Here is a 19,227-nt window from a genome sequence, read left to right on the forward strand (position 1 = left end):
CTTAGCATTAGTAATGTGTCCCTACAACCTCTATGGAACAAGGACCATTCTTATTTTGTACGAAATACAAAGGCAAAGCAGTACACAAACCACACGATCATAAAAAAATCCACACCTACAATTGTCATCACCGTCCACTCCATAGATAAATGCAGAAAGAAAAAAATGTGGGACCCACAACTGAAATCACAACGACCTTTCTAGTGGGAATTCATCCACTGCAATCCACTAAAATACGGTAATATACACTCGTGACTACTATTAATGTGGTCATGTGGGCTATAGCGTAAAATTTCCCCTATAAAGAAGCCCTTGAAAGCGACCTTCCCTCTCAAAGTCGAGCTATAGCTTCCGACACCTCTCGCTCAACATGCAAAGCCCCCTGTTAGCAAGAAAAGGTCGAGTCAAGCTTCAATGGCTGCCTTAGAGCAGCAGCCTCCGAAGAAGAGGAAGCTATATGAGCAACTCCCTATTGAACCAGTTTCTCAGAGCTCAGCTCCGCTTACACAGGAAGAGATCCTTCGAAAGAGGCGTAACAAACAAGAGATCATAAGCATTTATGAATCTTATAGCAGGATCAGATATTGTCTATCACAGAAGGATTTTCATCTTTTGCCTGAATTTGAGCAGGCTTTTCTGTCTCTCATCAAAGCTTCCAGAGGTGATTCTTCTGCCTTCTGGTTTTCACATGCACTGTGAATTTCTGGGTTTGTGTGACCAGAAAAGAATTTAGGTTTTTATGTTGTGTTGATTAAATCTGGTATTTTGAATTATGGTTTATGGATTGGGCACATGAGTTTGATTGTTTTCAGTTAATTAAGTGGTAGGTTTGCTTAATTGTGTTTGGTATTTGTTCATTACTCTGCTCACAATTTTATTGTTTGCAAAATTCAAAGAGAGATATGCTTTGCTTAAACCTAAAATATGGCAGTTTTTTTAGCTATTTTGTTTATTTTTTCTGTTGAATATGTTGGTTTGTCAAATTCTGTTTGATAATTATTCTAGGTTTGGTGGCAATATTACTTCTTGTCACGTAAAATATGTGTAGTTTGCCAAATTTCTTGATATTCCATCATGGTTTTTGTCGTCTTCTTGGTGTTTATTTTCACAAGGAATATCATACTTACGGTTTCGAGTTGCTGAATCAAATTGGTCATCTCTATTGTGTAGCTTTTCTCTTAGGATTCAAGAAAAATCTTCCTGTGAACTGACAAAAAATTTATCATTTCATGTTTTCTATAAGTAACTGAATTGTATTAATGCTGCAAAGTTGTAGAATTTGTGTGTTGTGACAAAATACACCACCCAGAATTAATAGCTGCAAAATGGGTACAAAAATGGTTACCAAGTGATAACAGGGGCTAGATTAAGGCTATATAAAATTGTAGGGGAGTTATGTAACCAGATGAAGGATTTGCCCAGTTGCAATGGTAGAGGAGAAAACGCCCTACATGAGCCAGGGAGTCCGCCTCGGTGTTCACTTCACACCAAGTGTGTCAAAATGACACCTCTAGTCCTTCACAAAGCTAAAGATGTTGTCAAATCCAAGGGCATGTGACAACTTTAGAGGCGCATTGGATGACATTGAGGGAGTCTCCTTCAATGAGAATTGTGAAGCCCTAGTTTCTGTTATATAGGGATAGACCACAAGGAAGTGCCAAAGATTCAGCAAGTTAGGTATCTATACTGCCAATGGGACCTTGAGTCGAGTCTCATTCAGGATCTGGATTGCGGCGGCACTGCGATTGAAGTTTAATCTAATGACTCCAACAGCAGGGATTACCCATGCTAAGGACGTAGAGATTATAGAAGGGGTCAAGAGGATGAGATCACGCCAATTGGAGATGAAGTTCTTGCTAGAATAATAGATGGAGAGTTTGTTTAAGCAAGCCCAAAATAAAACAATGGAGATGGTCCTTTGGATGATGGTGGATAGGGATGTTGGTTAGTTCTCAAAGATCTTTTGGTTCCTTTTGAGCCAGATGGACCAAATGATTGCTTGGATGATGAGGCTCCAAAGGTGTCTACCAGATGGCCCAATGATTGCTTGGATGGTTCCTTCTGAGCCAGATGGACCAAATGATTGCTTGGATGAAGCTTCAAAGGACCAAATGATATTGGTTAACGATTTGGGAAAATATATATTTTATAATTTTTATATCACCTAAATTGGACTGCTGAAGTGGATGGACCTTGCAATAACTACCTCAAGGTCATGGTTTTGAATCCTCTCTTTTACTTTTGAGGCTTAAAAGAAAAAGAACAAAAAAAAAAAAAAAAAAAAAAAAAAAAAAAAAAAAATATATATATATATATATATATATATATATATATATATATATATAGAGTAATGATCCTATGAGACCCTCCCACACCCATGTGTGTAGGACCCCAAAGAATCACCATTAAATTTGGCACAAATCTCTAGAAAAGTTATCACATGGGTGTTGGATTTGACTTTTCTAGAGATTTGTGGCAAATTTAATGGTGATCCTTTGGGGTCCTACTCACATGGGTGTGAGAGGGTCTCATTGGATCATTACTCATATATATATATATATATATATATATATATATATATATAGTATGCAATGTGATATTTTTATATTAAAAAAAAGCACTCTTGTGGGATTCAAACTTGGAACCTCACGCGAAAGGCTGATAGGAGCCAACTAGATTTTTGACGTACCTATATTGTGACAATTATCAATAATATAAGATATGTCCGCTTAAGACACTGATTCAGCCAAAGAATCGGATCATTCTTTGGTCCCTTTCTAGATCGGCAATTTTTTATCCAGCTCGGCATTGTTCAAACACTAGGTTTAGGACATGTGCCCAAATCATGGCTGACTGGAGGCACAACATATAGAGGTAGGGGTTGGATTCCTATACATTACCATGTGCAAGGCACATCTATTGGCTAGATGGAAGCCTCATTCTTTGAAACATTAGTGCAAAATGGCAAGCCAATAGAAAGTTTGCACCTTGTGTGGGGCCAAGGGGAGCCGAGCTCTCTGTGCAGTCACTGGATTGGGGGTGAAGGTTTTGAGGTTTTTGAAGAAAAAAGAGACTGAGAGAGAGCGATTAGGAAAGGGGTAAAGAGAAATCCTTGAGCTGAGGAAGAAGGAAGACAAGCTGGGAGGCTTCCACATCAGTGATGTCTTGGAGTAGAACTGTATTCCCAGCCACTCGAGAAGTATGATCAGCGACGAAAGCCTCACTGTGTACAGCAGTGTCATGAGGGCGGGGAAAGCTATATCAAGTGTTTGATCTCCAATCCAGAGGTCAATCCAGAATCTAGTACGGTTCCCAGATTTGAGGAGGAAGCACACACAATCAGAAAGTTGAGATTAAGTTGTCCAATAGCTCCCATGCACTTGAAGCCCTTGGTGAAGATGGACCTTTCGAGAGCCACCTAGAATAGGAGGTACCACATATTTATTGGACATCACTAAGCTCGACAGAGATCTTGGTTAGTAGTGAAGCACACCTCCATTTTCCCATGTTGGGTGGGGCTGGCAATTTGGAGATTTCGGAAGCCTAGGCCCCCTTATGACTTGACTTTGCATACCAAGTCCTACCATACTAGGTGAAACCTGTTAGAGTTTGAGCTTCCATTACTTAAGAAATCTCCCATGAGATATTTGAGTTTCTGTGGCACTGTAATCAGCATGTGAGACATGGACATTTGAGACATGGACATTTGGGATACCAGGATGCTCGCCAAAGAGGATTTCCTAAGGGTAATGTGACATCCGAAACAGTGGAAGTGACAATTCCCAAGCAGCTAGCGCCCTCCCAAATTTCTTAATTATGGAGTTCCAATTCGACATCTTTGGTTCAACCAACAAAAGGGTAAAGTTTGCGAGGTTATGATTATACAATCCATCTTTGTGCTTACACTTTGAGGGAAACTTGGACTAATATAATGCCCGTGAATTTGGATTTAAATGTGTTGACTTGAGGAGCCTAGCTATTCTAAAGTAGCAAATAAACAGCTGCAGATTGTCAACTTCTTGGGAGGAGGCATCAAGGAACACCAAAGTGTCATCTGCATAGATAAGCTGAGAGGTAGTTGGGCGATGATGGGATGGGGAGAAACCCATGAGCATATCACACTGGTAAAGCCTGTCGATGGACCTAGTAAAGTCGTCGACTACAATCGTGGATAGGAAAGGGGACAAGGGGATGTCCCCTTGTCTCAGACTACAGGGGGAGGGATGAAGCCATGTGGTGATCCATTAATTAGGATGGAGAAGTGGGCTGAGGACGAACAACAACAGATCCATTGCCTCCATTTGGATCCAAAACTCGTCAGGTGCAGGATAGAATTAAGGACCCACCAATCAGCTAATCGTAAGCTTTTTCAAGGTCTAGCTTACATATCAACCCTGGTTTTCTTGAAAGGTACCTTCTTTCAACACACTAGTTAGTTATCAGTGCGTCATCCAAAATTTGTGTACCAACGACAAAGGCTCTCTGTAGATTTGAACATTGTCCATAGTTTGGAGGATAGAATTGGATAAAATTGGCCCGGCTTTGGCAATTTGTAATTTGTGAAAGGGGGTGTTTCTGTCCCCCTATGGAGCCATCTAACCCTATGTTGGTGCCAAAAGGTCTCCTCTTGTTTCAGAATACTTTGGAAGTTTGCCTTCACCGAAATTATAGCCTTGACTTTAGAAGGGAGAAGGTTCCTAGCTTCCTCTAGCAGGTCTTAACTCCTCAATTTCAGCTAAAGAATTCTTTCTATGTGTGGAGTGAGCTGAACATGTCCCTATTCCAAGCTCTCAATATTTGCTTGAGGAGTTGTAGCTTCTTAGATAGCTTGAAACCAGCCCAACCATGGATTTCAAAAGAGGACTACCTTTTGGAGGATAAGGGAGTAGCGATTTTTGCCCTCCAGCCATTTGCATTCAGATTTGATGGCCTATGGTGTAAAAGGGGGAGCTTGGTATCTAGGAAACCAGGAATGTGATCCAAAGTGGTCCTTGGGAGGAATCTGGAAGTCACCTCTTGGTGTTGCTTCCATTTTGGATTGATAAAAAATTTGCCCAATTTGGACAGAGTAGAGGAGGACTAGTGATTCAACCAGGTGAAGTGGGAGCCATCAAGGGGGAAGTCGACGAGGAGAGTTCCTACATACAAACTTTGAGAACTAGTGAAGGTGTCCATGATCGAACCCTCTCGATTTTTTTGGAGATCTGATGAGTGACATTGAAGTTCCCGCCAGGACACCGCAAAAGGGACACCATAGGATTTCCCACCAGGACACCACAAAAAGGACACCATACGAGGGACACCAATGAGTGACATTGAAGTTCCCGTTGGGACACCACAGATGTTCCCGCTAGGGCATTGAACCTAGAAGAAGTTTAGTGTAACTCATCCCAAAAGGGACTTCTAAGGGCTGCCCGATTGGGGCCATAGACAAGTGAGAGGAGCCATCAAAAGCTGTCTGAGCTCTGATCCTGTAGGACCTAGATGCCACTAGAAGCGCCATAGGGTGGCAAGGAGGACCATGTCATAGTGACTCAAACCAAATGAGTTTGTTCAAGTTGGTGGTGTCCAGTGTTTCGGAAAACGCTAGGCGGAGCCTAGGCGACCGAGGGTGAGGGTCCAGGCCATCCAGTGCCTACCCGGGCGCCCAAAACCTGGGCGTCTGAGTAGAAAGAAAAATATCTCTATAGTCTAACAATATAAGCATAACTATATAACACATGAAAGTTAGGGACTTAGGGCACATCAAATGTATAGTTCACAAGTTTGATTGCTCGATCTCCAAACTTCCACCTCTAAGATGTTTTTAAGGACACAAAATCTTCTGAAAAACCCTATAATAGATTTATATAATGTCCAAAAACGAAATCTAATCTCAATGGGTGATGCTTAGATCAATTTCTCGTAACTTTGAGAAACTCTTCGATCCTATGTAAATCACCAAAAGTTAGTTTTTTTGGGTTTTTCTCTCTCTGAAATAGGCTCTAATGGGATTTAGGTTTCAAATGAATCTAAAACCCACGATTTTGCCCCTTTTATATTAAAAAAAAAACCAAAAAATGCGCTCAATGAGGGGCATTTTCGCTCCTGGGCGGGGTGCAGGCCCTGGGTGCTGGGCGCCTGCCTAGGCGGGTTCCTTGGCGCCTAGGCGGGCACCCAAGGACAACCCGCCTAATTTGGCCACCTAACCCTGGGAGATGCGCCCAGGCCTTTTGGACCTCCTAGGCGTTAAGCGGTCCACTTTTTAAAACAATGGTGGTGTCCTTCTCGATCTCAGTGAGAATGATTATATCGGGCTGGTACTTGTGGTTGTGGGAGTTCACGGAGCTCCTTTCGACAGTCACCAAACAATATATTCAAAGCTAAGACCTTCATCTGGGATCCACTCTGATCCCTTTGCCAAGGTGTCGAGCAAACCACCTCAGAGCATTGGTTGCATTAGCTTTGAGGGCTTCAACAATGCTCTCAATTGCTCCATCATTGACGAGGTGCATGGCCATGATCATCTCTTTGATATTTCCAAGATCCTCTCGAAAAATATTGTATTTCTATGTCCCATGTCTAGCAGCATCTTCTTGCAAAAATATTGTATTTCTACTTTCTACTTTTTACAAATTTCTTTATTTATAGGAGGCTATGAATGATTTTATGTCTAAAAAAAGGTTGCTTATGGCCTTTCTTGATTGCTTTACAATCAGCTACTAATCAATTTCTGGTTTGTTTCTCAAATTTTTTTTGGAAACTTATTTTGAGGACATTTGACTAATATGTGGAAAGATACGTACTTTTGGAAGTAGATGAGATAAAAATGTAAGTATTGTATGCCATTTTAGTGCGGCCGAAGCGGTTGACTCAGTGAAATTGAAATTGTGGACTAAATCGGTTGGATTGGAATAAGTTTTGGCCCAAGATCATGTTTGTCTCATTCTTTATAGATTTTCTATGTTTTGCAAATAGACCCCAACAAAACAATTTTGATTTCTCTTACTATTTGTTGCGATATATATCCTTTATGCCTATATGTCTAGTATTTTCTTCTTGCAAGTCTTGTCAATAATCAGTTTTAGTAATATGTTCATGTTTTAACGTTGAGAAGATCCTAGGATTTGTTGCATCTATGTAGCAAACGTATCTTGGAACCTTCTTGTGATGGTACCATGTGGTATACATTTCTTTGTAATAGTGTCTAATAATTGGTCCGCCCATGAGTCTAGGTGGGTAGGGCCCTAGCCGCATCGCCCAGGGCAAGGCGGGTGCCTAGGGCCATGGTTTGCACTAGGTGCACGCCTAGATGGCCAAGGCACCACTTAGGCAGGTGCCTAGCATCTTTGCCAACATGGGTGCCTTGGACCACTCTATCGTATTCTTCTCTTCTTGTCTTCTTCCCTTTGGACCTAAGTGGACAGGGCCTATAGGAAAACATCAATACCATTTTACATGAACATGCTACGATATTACAACGACAATTCTTTTTTTTGGCTTTTTTTGTCTGTTTGAGAGAGAGAGAGAGAGAGAGAGAGAGAGACTGCATTTTGGGCTTTAGTGGATAGGACTTTTTGCCCGAAGAATAACATCAGACTGTGTTTTGGGCCTTAGTGGATAGGACTTTTTGCCCAAAGAATAACATCATGCCAAAACCACATGCCACAAGTCTAACTCCATTTCCTTTTTGTTGGTGTGTGTATGAGAGAGAGAGAGAGAGAGAGAGAGAGAGAGAGAGAGAGTTTTGGTCCCAAGTGGATACATCTGTGCCCATAGGATAACATCAATGCCAGCATGGTATTTATATGCCTACAAGCCTGCAACTCTATTTCCTTTTTGTTTGTTTTTTGGTGAGAGAGATTTATAATGAAGTAGCTGAAGTCATATGCAACTTATAGAATATTCCCTTCTTGTGCTTCATACTTTGCTAACCTAAACTGCATAGGTAGGACTCTGTCCATGAAACTTACAGGTATTTTTGTAAGATCATAGCTATTAGAGGCAGGAGCGGATTCGGGAGTGGGATCCATATTGGGAATGCTGAACCGCTGTAGGGTGGAAGCTTAATGGGGCTAAGATCGATGTTTGTATATTCATCAAGTTAAGGAGCTAGATCCTAAGATATTGGGAAGCGAGATTTCATGTCACTGGGAGTGAGGTTTTGCTTGTGGGGATTTATAATCCGCTGTACATAAAACGAGATCAATTATTACTATATGATAATATTAGGATCATGCGAATACCTGCCCGACCATTATCATACATCTTATCTTATTGCCAATGCCATAGTTATAGTATTCAAATTTACTACAATAATGCAGTTCAATAATATCATAGATTGGCTTGCTATGATATTAAATTGTAATTTTTAATACTATAATTCAAGTATACCACAATATGATATGCACCACAGATTAACATATTCTAAATAAATAAATCTATAATACTAAGGAGTGTAGTAGTTCAATTAATAGTATAGATTCTCTTCTTGGAGGGATCCTCCGAGCATGTAGACTGAGATTAGGGCTGCCAAAAGGCTAGGCTCGGACTGGCCCTGCCCGGACTTTGTTTCGGGCCAGCCCGGAAATAGGCTCGGTTATTCATAGAGAAAACGGGCCAGCCTGGTTTGGCCCGAAAAATGTATACAAAGGCCCAAGCCCAGACTGGGTAGGCCCATTAGGCTTTCTGGGCCTAGCGCGACCCAATTTGTTTTTTGTGTAACTCTCTCTCTTGGGACTTTCCTTCAAGGACAAAAAAGGTTGAAAGGCCCTGTTAGGCCTATTGGGCCTATCTTGGCCCAGCCTTTTTTTTATATTTACTTTCTCTTGGGAATTTTATTATTTGAAGTAATAAAAAAAAAAGTTGAAATGAAAAAAAAAACATAAGAAGGCCTATTTGGCCTGGCCCTGTCCAATCTTATTTGCCCTCTCTCTAAGCTCGATTTTTCTTTTGGGTTTGAAGTCCTAAGAGGGTATGAGTGAGAATGCAAGAGAAAAATCACAAAAAATTCATCTCTGCAACTCAGAGACTCTTATCCAATCTACTCCCCCACCTCTCTCTCTTTCTCTTTCTCTTTCTCTTTCTCTAAGTCTCATAACTCTTCTATTTTGAAGCGATCACCTAACCCATCTCCTTCTTTCCCACACAAACCCCCTAAATTCATCTTCATCTCTGCAACTCAGAGCTACCTAACCTATCTCCCTCTTTCCCTCATCTAAAACCCCCAAATTCATCTTCATCTCTGCAACTCAGAGCTACCCAACCCATTTCTTTTCTCTCTCCAACTCAAACCCACCCAAGCCATCTTCTTCTCTACTACTCAAAATTCAATCCCAAAACCAGTCACTTGCCTTCTTTTTGTGACACAAAACCATTGATTCAATCCCAAAACCACCCAAAACAAAATCCCAATAAACCACAAACCCACTAACCAAACAACGAAATCCTCTCTTGGACACTAGAAACACAAAACCACCCAACTCACTCTTCTCCAACCCAAACAACCCAAAACCACTAATTCATCCTAAAAAACCACCAAACACCCACACCTGTAATGGCTTTGGATCCCAATTCAACAACCCCTCCAAACTTTTTGGGGCTACACACCAGAAGATGAGAATACTACACATCACAAGAAGTAACCCACTCTTCCTCTTCCATCACAAAGAGTGTGCGCGTGAGATGCAAGAGAAAAATCACAAAAAAGATAAAAACCAATGGATATGCCATGGCGTTTCACAGGTGTCGTAGATGATGTAATCTGGTTCTGGTGGGGTTTTCTTGCAGGCCATGCACATGCCATCTCCATCACATGGAAGCTTTTCTGCCATTGCAACCAGGATATCTCTCTCTCTAAGTGGGCGGTAAAGATAGGGTTTACTGAGAGAGATGGCTTTCAGCTTTGTGAACAGAGGAGAGCGAGAGAGAGGAGAGAGGAGAGAAAGGGTTTATCGAGAGAGAGAGAGAGAGAGAGGGGGGGGCTTTGTTACAGCCTCATAGAGTAGAGGCGAGAGAGAGGTTTAGATAAAGAGGGGATTAGGTTTTTTTTTGCGGGCAAAACATAAATTGAGAGAGAAAGGGGGAGAAGGTAAAGTTATTGTTATCTTTTTTTTCTTACTATTATTAAAAAATAATTTTTATTAAGAGTGAAATTTTTTTAAAAAATTGAAGAGTGAAATAAACAATTAAAAAAAAAAACTGCTAAATGGGCCGGGCCGGGCTGGTTTATAGGCCAATTTCACCTTCTGGGCAAAATGGGCCTTTTTCGGGCCGGTCCGTCAACAGCTTGGCCTGCCCAAAATGGTGTTTAAATCCATGATGGCTGCCAGGAGCCTGATAGTGGCCCGAAACCAGGCCCGATCTTATCCATTGCCAGCCCTAACTGAGATTCTATTTCATAAGGAGCAAGATCCTTATTTCCCTAAATCCAGCTCCCTCTAAGATCCCTTAGAGAACCATGGGATCGAGTTGCTAAGGTGGGACCATGGCCTTACCCCGTTCCCACAACTATGGTCAAGATTGCACTATATATTCAAATATTTAAAGTTTAAGGAAGAATATCAATTAAAAGAACAAAAAAAAATTCTATAAAAGGAAGAAAATTGAAATAAAAGGAAATAAAATGTTCCCCATCTTGCTCCTTTGGGCTGGTGTCTTCCTTTTTGAACTGAGCGCTACTTTATACCTTTGCTTTTTGAGGCGGAATGTTGGGCGGTCAAAAAATAACATATCCATAAAATGAGTGTAGCTGAGATGAAGATGTTGAGATGGATGAGTGAAAAATAAGAATGGATAAAATTTGAAATTAATACATTCGAGAGAATTTAAATGTGGCACCAATATACGATAAGATGAGAGAAAGTAGACTGAAGTGGGTTGGTCATGTGCAACGTAGACCCAGTGCAACACCTATTAGGAGGTGTGAGTTAGTTCAAATGGAAGACTAAAAAAAGACGAGGGATAAGACCAAAAGAATATGGTTGGAAGTAGTGAGAAAAGATATGGGGACTTATGGCATCATTGAGGGTATGGCCTTTGATAGAGTAGAATGACAGACCATAATTCGTGTAGCCAACCCCAAGTAGTTAGGAACAGGCTCCGATGATGATGATGATGATGACCTTTGAGCACCACAATTGGGTGGTGTTTTGTAAGTATTTAATTTCCAAACAAAAATAATAAAAGAACTTGTGCATGTTTGTGATTTAGTTGTTCTTTTGCTTCTGTGAAAGTGGTTTAGAAGTTGATATAATTATTTATATGAAATTATAAAGGTGTCCATGTTCAATTTACGCAATTGTGCCTCAAATTGAACTGAAAAGTAAAATATGTGCGTGTGAACAAATTTTGACACTGAATTCAAAACCTGATTGATACAGAGTTCCATTGGATCTTTTCGTTAAGTAAAATCAAACTAGTCATTATCAAACTCTCAGAGGTATAATGTTTAGTAAAGTTTTTTTTTTTTTGGGTTTATTCCATAAATTACTTTTTCATTTCAAAAATTGAATTTGTTCATTTCTTTTCATCTGAAAGATTCTGCAAGATTTGGTTACAATGTACGCAAACAGAAGCGACCGACATTAAATCTTTTAAGTACTAATGTAAATAGAAATTAAAAGGTTATCCCCCTTTTGAGCCTTGTTAGTGATTTAGAGTTGAAATTCTCAGAATGACTATTTTGATTTTAGCATTCACTTTAAATGACATCACTAATACTTATTGATGAGGAGGTTTTTTGTGTTTTCTCTTACATATTTTTTGTATGGCATCTTTGACTTAGTTTGCATCCTTGACATCTGAAGTGTTGAACCTTTGAGCTTAGCTCAATATTGGAACTTTTCATTTGCATTATGAACGTTTGATGAAAGATTGAATTTTGAATTACCGTCTCAAATATGTAACAGCTTCTTAACATTGTTTAAGCCTTTTTTTTTTCTTGTAATTTTTTTACAAGTAAAAGTTTAAACTACTGTAAAGAAAATGTCTTAGACTTGGTAATAAGAAGCGCCCCATATTCCTGTGATATCCCTAGTTACTAGTCTATTGGCCAATCTATCAACCGCTGTACCTTGTGTAATTCAGTGCTGCATATGCTATCTCTACTATAACCATCTGCTTCTGCTCCCGGCGAATCTCTTGGTAATCTTCATCAGAATCCTGTCCCAGTTCCATAGCTCGTGCCTAAACGATTTATTAGAAAATATTATCACTGGGATTTGAATAATTTGCAGCTGATTTCATGTTGCACTGTCCATATTTGTAGGTTGTACGAGTGCACAACGAATTGTAGCTCAACTTATTCCTCGTTATGCTTTATACTTCCCTACTGCTCTTGAAGCTGCAGCTACAGTTGCAATCAATATGTACAATTGGAGCCTATGCATAATAAGAGGGGGAGAGGACTCCGATGGTGTTGCATTCCAAACTGCTGATGTTTGCATTTTTGGTTTGGTTGATATCTGTTTAGCTGCTTCAACTGTGGCTCCTACATCATCTGTTATTAAAGGCATTTGTTCGGCTGTATTTCTTAATGTACTTGGTTACTTTGTTGCCACCTTTGAAGGTCAGGATATTTATCATGTTACCGATCTTGAAATTGAGAACCTGCAAAAATCTAAAGAATGTTTCTTTGAGTTAAAGCAGGAATTGGCAGATGATAGTAATCCAGTGTTGGAAAGATTGTTTACATATCAAAAGTTGGGCCTATTAAGAATTTTCTTTTGTTGCCCTAAAGAGCTACTTGGGGCTTGCTTTGAGCTCTTAGAATCGACCGACGCCAAAGCTCAGACAGGAGGCTGTTACTTCTTAAAGCAGGTGACAAATCTGCTTAATGCGGAGGAGGTTACTGCTCAATCAGACAAATTGAGTGATGGGAATGCAGGTATGGAATGCAGTGTGACTGGTGAGGAGAGGCTGATCTTAGATGCTCCTGGGATGCGAAATAATCATACTCTCAAGGAAGGTTATCTTGTTTCAATGAACTGCTTGCTTGGAAAGGTAATGAATGGTATGCTACTTTTGCTTTGATATTCTGAACACATTGGTTTGGCTTCTTTATCGGGGTAGAGAGGTACTATTTGCATACTTATTGGAAATAAAGATTTCTGTATATCATTTAACGGTTCATTTCTAGACTGAAACATGTTTGTTCTGCTCTGTTACCCAGTGCCTAAAATAGGTGCATTGCCTAAAATAGGTGCATTGTCTTATGTTATATGAATGTACAATGATAAACTGAAGCATCGCCATGTCCATACTCTGGCAACCGCCAAGATAACTGAGGAACTAATTATTGTTAGTTATCATGTTTTGTGTTTAATTTAACTGGTTCACATTGTTCACTTAGACTTTTTGCCTCTAGAGTTGTATGAGTAATGATGCAAAATTTCTCCTGCCCTAGCCACGTTACTTATTTGGTTAACAGCTTTAAAACAAATTGTTTAACAGTGACCAAATATTTTTTTGAGTGATTTTTTAATGTTTTATGCATAAACATCTGGTAAATGCGGGTTTATATTTTTGCTCTCCAGCTAAATAAGTACTAAAGAACTGATGATGTGGACATGAAATCCTTCAGCACTTGGGCTATGTCCCTTTTTCATCTTTGGGGCTAAAGACAGACTGCTTTCTGTCTCAAAGTCCTATTCTCCTTTCGAGAAGCATTTATTCCTAAGAAGGTGGTTTTTTCTTCTTTTCAAGATGTTGTATGCATAAACATCTTGTAAATGCAGGTTCATTATTTGTACTCTCCAGCTAAATAATTGCTAAGGAGCTGATGATGTGGACATTAACTCCTTCAGCCCTTGGGCTATGTCCCTTTTTCGTCTTTTTGGCTAAAGACATACTGCCTTCTGTCTCAAATTCCTATTCTCCTTTCGAGGAGCCTTTTTTCCTAAGAAGGTGGTTTTTTCTTCTTTTTGAGCAGTTAGTCATGGACCACTTCTTCAATAATCATCAGTCAAGGATGAATTCATGCTACCTCTTACAAAGGTACATGGGCATAGCTCAAGAGATAGCTGTAATGGTTTTGGGAAATGAATTGATCTATGCTGCTTTCTTGGGTAACTGGAGCTGATGATGCGTATCAAGATGACCATATTGATCTCATAGATCCTAGACTGTCAAAAAGGGCTTTGAAAATGGTGTGATTCTCTTCTTTCTATGTATATTACTATGCTGGATCTTGTTGGCTGATGCAAGGGGATCTTAGATTTATAACTCATCTGCCATTTGTTATGTCCACAAAGAGTTTTCTAACTGCGTCATTAGGATTGGAATTCCTACAGTTTCTATATTTTGAAGAAACAGGATTGAGGCCTCTACATAATGACATTAGGGCTTGTTCCGCTCGCAGGCATGCCATACCATTCACTAGGGGCATGGGGCACCATTATTTCACTAGCAACATTGAGAGACCATTATTAGTATGTAGCCTATTAGCCAACCGCCTGTAAATTGCTGTAGCTGTGCTACTATTCTTAGACTGTGCAATGCTTAGAAAAGTATTGTTCCTTTACATGCTATGAATGTTCCCCTCGTTCCTCCCTCTATTGTCATGTTTTACCTGTCTTTTGGGAAAAAGGAGGTTTACCTGTTTAGACCATGCTGCTGGTGTTTTGCATAGGTAATGGGAAATCATGGGTATGAAATCCATGGACAAATCTGGAGCAAGGTTCAAGAGTGTTTGCTGAATGTCATCCATCACTCCTTTTTCCCCTTGCTTGGCAGGCTGTTCCAAAACCTTGAAGCCTGATAGCAGCTTGAGGGGAATCTCACTGCATACTGCTAGCAGTGTTGTACCTTTATTTCTTATGTGGGTTGTACCTTCGTTTCTTATGTGGAGTAGGTTAGAGTGTAAGCCAAGTATGTGTCTATTTCTTTTGACCATCCTTCTCATTATATGGAGCTTATTTTTGTTTATTAGCTTAATAAATGAACATTGCGACCATCTTAATGCTTCTGAAATTTGTGATTGGAACTCACTACAACTAGAAGGTGTGACAAACATGGTCAAATGAGGTTGGTGGCGCTTTGTGGATAAAGAGATTGCTGGTAGAAAAAGAATTGAGTACTGAATGTGTTATGAAATGTTAACATAAAAGATAAATAGCAAGTGATGCCTTTGTCAGCAGAAGTCTACCCCACCCCACTCTGGCAATGAGGGAAGAAGGAAAAATGGTAGTTATCCCTCATTGATGGGGGGACAGATGACTCTGGCCCTACACAAGTACAACTAAGCTTTGGTGGGCAGGGTAGAAGGTGTTTGGACTAGGGTGGGGTAGACTTCTGTGGACAGCGAAGTTAGCTTGTGGTTGGCCTGAGTTGGGATATGCTGGCTAGATATAAGAAAAGGTTATGTGCTGAATTCAGCAGGTCATGGGAGAAAGGGGAAGTTGGTCGGTCGGTAACTTTGGAATATTTAGAGTTAGCATTGGGTAGGAAAGGCTGATTGGTTCTTGATGGAGTGATATGCGACTGGGATTAGGGTTTCAACAGCAATTTAGCTACTGGTTTTCTCAGGTCAGCAATGAAATTATGATGTGGGATAGAGGCGGATGACTATGGATGAGGGTTGGGTGGGTTTTTGTTCGACAGGGAAAAGAAATAGAATCGGGTTGTCGGCAGTGTTATATGAACACCGGCATGGGTGTCGGTATTTATGTACATGTTTGGGTTTCTAGTATGTGGGGCCAAACACCTAGTACTTCCCCAATACATCTGTTCAAGTACCACTGGGTAAGATAATATAGTACATTATTAATTTCTTACATGACGTTTAAATAATATTCCATTATGTTCAGACAAAGCTACTCACTTGGAGTGGTAGTTGTGGCTATTTACATTCAAGTGGTCCCAGGTTTAGAGCCAAAGATAAGCTAAGGTACTTTTTAAATTTTAAAACTACTTAGTACTTCTGTAGGGCTTTAAAAAATTAAATTCTCTCACCTCATATGGCTTGCTTTAACATTGCAAAAAATGCACCCCAAGTGGCTTGCTTGAATGGGCCAAAAAGATGCAACCAGTAGAAATCTAACAATTGACGAAGAATTTAAATGCTAGGGTGTTCTACAGGGTAAACTTTAAAGCTCTTATGATTCGAAGTTGCAAGTTATTATATAAGACACTTCTGAAAGAGGTGTCGACACGGTTCTAAACACTAGGGATGTCACTCGACACATATGGACAAGTGTTGGGCGAGCGTTATGGAGTGTCGACATGCAACATCAAAGAAAATATGAAGTGTCGGGGTAACACTAGTTATAGGTTGGATAAAGGTGAAGGTGATAGGCTACTGGTTTTCGGCAGAACAGAAATGAAGAAGAGGCTGGGTGGTGGATGGCATGCGGACTAAAGATGAAGTTTGATTGCAGGCATGCCAAGGGTTTTAAGAAGGGGTGAAAGATCATGTTAGCCACAGGTGGGCCCCTCATGAACGAACTCTATGTAGGCATGAACCTTAAGGCAACCTTCTGGAAGGTTGTGGCCTAACAAGGACCATCTTAAAATGGAATGTTTAGATATCAAAATTAAACTCATTAATTTAATTAAAACTGGAAGTTTATAGATGAAAATAAAAAGTTTAGAAAGGAACTGGAAGAGTCTTCTTGCATCTTGGGAAGGTACTGTCGACATTCTTTGGTTGGGTGGGAATTTGTGAAGCCAATGAATCAGTGGTATGATGCTTTGGGCGAGCCTTACTAACATGCCTAAGATGTGTTAGCCCAAGCTGGTCACTGGTTCTAATAGAAGAAGAGTCCTTAACGATTAAAAAAAAAGGTGATGGGAGGGAGGGATAGCTTGGGCTTCAAGCTAGGTCATAGAAAAGGAACCTAACTGCTATAAATAGAGGTCTATGGCCATGGGCCATCAATCCAAGAATCGAGTAATAAAGTAATAAATTCAGCTTCAAATTGATAGCGAGATTCCCATTTGGGGAGAGTGTCCTCGAGGAGGGAGGAAGGGATAGCTTGGGCTTCAAGCTAGACCATAGTAAGGGAACCTAACTACTATAAAGTATAAGGCCGTAGGTTGTCAATCCAAGAATTGAGAAATAAATTCAGTTTCAAGTTGGGTGGTGAGCTTCACATTTGAGGAGAGTGTAGTATGCCTCAAACCCTAAACTAGGTTGGTGAGTCGAGGCACCTTCCAAGTGGTAGGCCTGGAGCCTTCTTCAAACCCACTCCCCCATGCATAAACCTCTCTCTCTAGCATCTACGTGGTACCCACTCTCCACCTCATCTCATCCTCTTTTCATAATATCAATAAATCCCACATGGCTTCTTTCATCCGTCATATCTAACGCCATCTTCCTCCCATACCCACTCAAGACCTTATCTCAGTCCTAACCCCACCTTTGACCAACCGAAGTGGTCCTTACCTCTTCTTCTAGACTTACACACCACCCCCATCTACCACATAAATCGAGCTGAATTATCCTAACATTTTCATCTTCTGTTCACCACCAAACAACCAAAATCCCACTACTCTCTTAAATATCCATAAAAACCACCTTCTTAACAGCAACACTAGGCTCTACAACTTACCCATCAATACCTCTCCAACCTCTTCCTATTGATGGTCTAGAAAAGACTAGCGAGTTCCCAAAGGCTTAATACTCATATATCTATTATTTCTCTAGCTCAAGTCATACCTTTTGATATCCAACCAGCCCTTTCTTTTTCCACTCATTGTCCATCCATTATTCTCCATTTCAACTAAGACATGCTAGAATTCCAATAAATACCCTTCTATAGACCATCAACAAAATTTAAGTATTAAATCTCTTACCTCTTCCTCTACGTCTAAAGTGCATCCAATGACAAAACCCTAGATTCATATAACTCCTTCCCTAACCTAGCCAACTCGTAACACTGCCATCCGTAGAATATGACCAGAACACTAAGTCCAACCTGTTAACCAACTCATATATGGCTATAGATACTTGTTTAGGAACCAAGAGAGTTGGTCTTAAATCAATGATGAGCTTGTGTCATGGTAAGGTTTAGAGGGTGTGGTCTGGAGACAAAGATGAGGATAGGGTCAGCTAGGATTTGGCAGGCTAGATGGGGATTTGAGAGGAGAGATGAGGGTAATGAAATTTAGAGAAGGTTGGTGGAGGATGTGAGGTCTAGAGAAGGGGTGGGGATGAACTATGGGTAGAAGAGGGGGAAGAAGGTAATAGAGAGAGATGTCAAGTTGAAGGAGGCCTACTTTCTGGAAGGTGACTCACCAACATAGGTTCAGATTTGAGGCATCTCACCTCAAAGATGGGTTCAGGACTCCTTTCATTGGGGTCTCTCGCCATTGAATTGGAAATCGAATTTATTTCTCAGTTCTTGGCTGGATGGCCTTTTAGCCTTATACCTTTATTTATAGTGGTTAGGATCTGTTTTTATGGCTTCAGTTGAAGCCCAAGGTATCCCTAAACATTCCCAAAACTCTTATTATTCCATAATTAGGCAACTAGATCCCCCAAACTCTTATTATTCCATAATTAGGCAACTAGATCCCCCAAACTCTTATTATTCCATAATTAGGCAACTAGATTCTTTACAGATTAGGAAAGTAGTTCCTCTACGCAGTACGAAAGGCAGAATTCTCTCAGAAATCTTGCAACACAATATGAAATTAATTCTTAATCATAATTTGGAAAGCAGGCAACTTGTAAACTCAGTGGTTCTTACTGGTCCATAACCTTCTAGTAAGTTGCCTTAGGGTTTTCTACCCACCTAGGGTTCATCTGGGGATCACCTAGGTTATATGTGGGTCATTAATGACTGAATTTGGCCGCCACCACTTCTTAGGGGCATTGGCTGAACTTGATTTGTGAAAACCTATTGCACATTAGACTAATGACAAATTACAATTTCCCCTCCACATGAGTGGTTCATACTGGCTGTACATAGTAAGAGATCCTGGCACAAAGTATGTGATTGAAACACAAGCTACAATGTGAAAGTGGCATTGCAATCTTGACACTCCTTACATCTATTGTGTCCCATCAATTACAGCACTGATTAAGGCCTTCAATTCATTCTTTTCTAATTTGATAGATGGGCCTTCAAATCATTCATGCACCAAATCACATACTGGGATAAAGTGGTTTGCAAGGCCATTTAATCAAATTTAATCATCCTGACTCTGATGATGTGATTTCTTTTCCTTTAGTAATGCCTAGGGCTTGGTTTTTCTCCCTTCTACCAGAGAGCAAGAACTCTAGATCATTTCATTCTGTTTCGTATT

General features: G+C 40.2%; 1 protein-coding gene across 7 annotated transcripts in view; it reads left to right on the forward strand.

Annotated features, from left to right (window-relative positions):
• The first annotated feature begins 323 nt into the window (after positions 1-323).
• LOC18439093 (nucleic acid binding protein) overlaps positions 324-19,227 on the forward strand; it is a 52,585-nt gene continuing 33,681 nt past the window's right edge. For 6 of the 7 annotated variants that reach the window (XM_088852850.1, XM_088852851.1, XM_020670286.2 and 3 more), the window contains exons 1-2: positions 325-661; positions 12,248-12,981. In XM_088852850.1, coding sequence (XP_088708976.1) covers positions 415-661; positions 12,248-12,981 — 981 coding nt within the window. In that variant the 5' untranslated portion in view covers positions 325-414. Of the gene's footprint in view, positions 662-12,247; positions 12,982-19,227 lie in introns of all 7 variants that reach the window. The other variant, XM_088852854.1, reaches the window with a different exon arrangement.

This window comes from Amborella trichopoda, chromosome 12 (assembly GCF_054954075.1).
Source record: "Amborella trichopoda isolate Santa Cruz 75 chromosome 12, AtrichopodaSantaCruz75HAP2 v2.0, whole genome shotgun sequence".
Taxonomy (NCBI): Eukaryota; Viridiplantae; Streptophyta; class Magnoliopsida; order Amborellales; family Amborellaceae; genus Amborella; species Amborella trichopoda.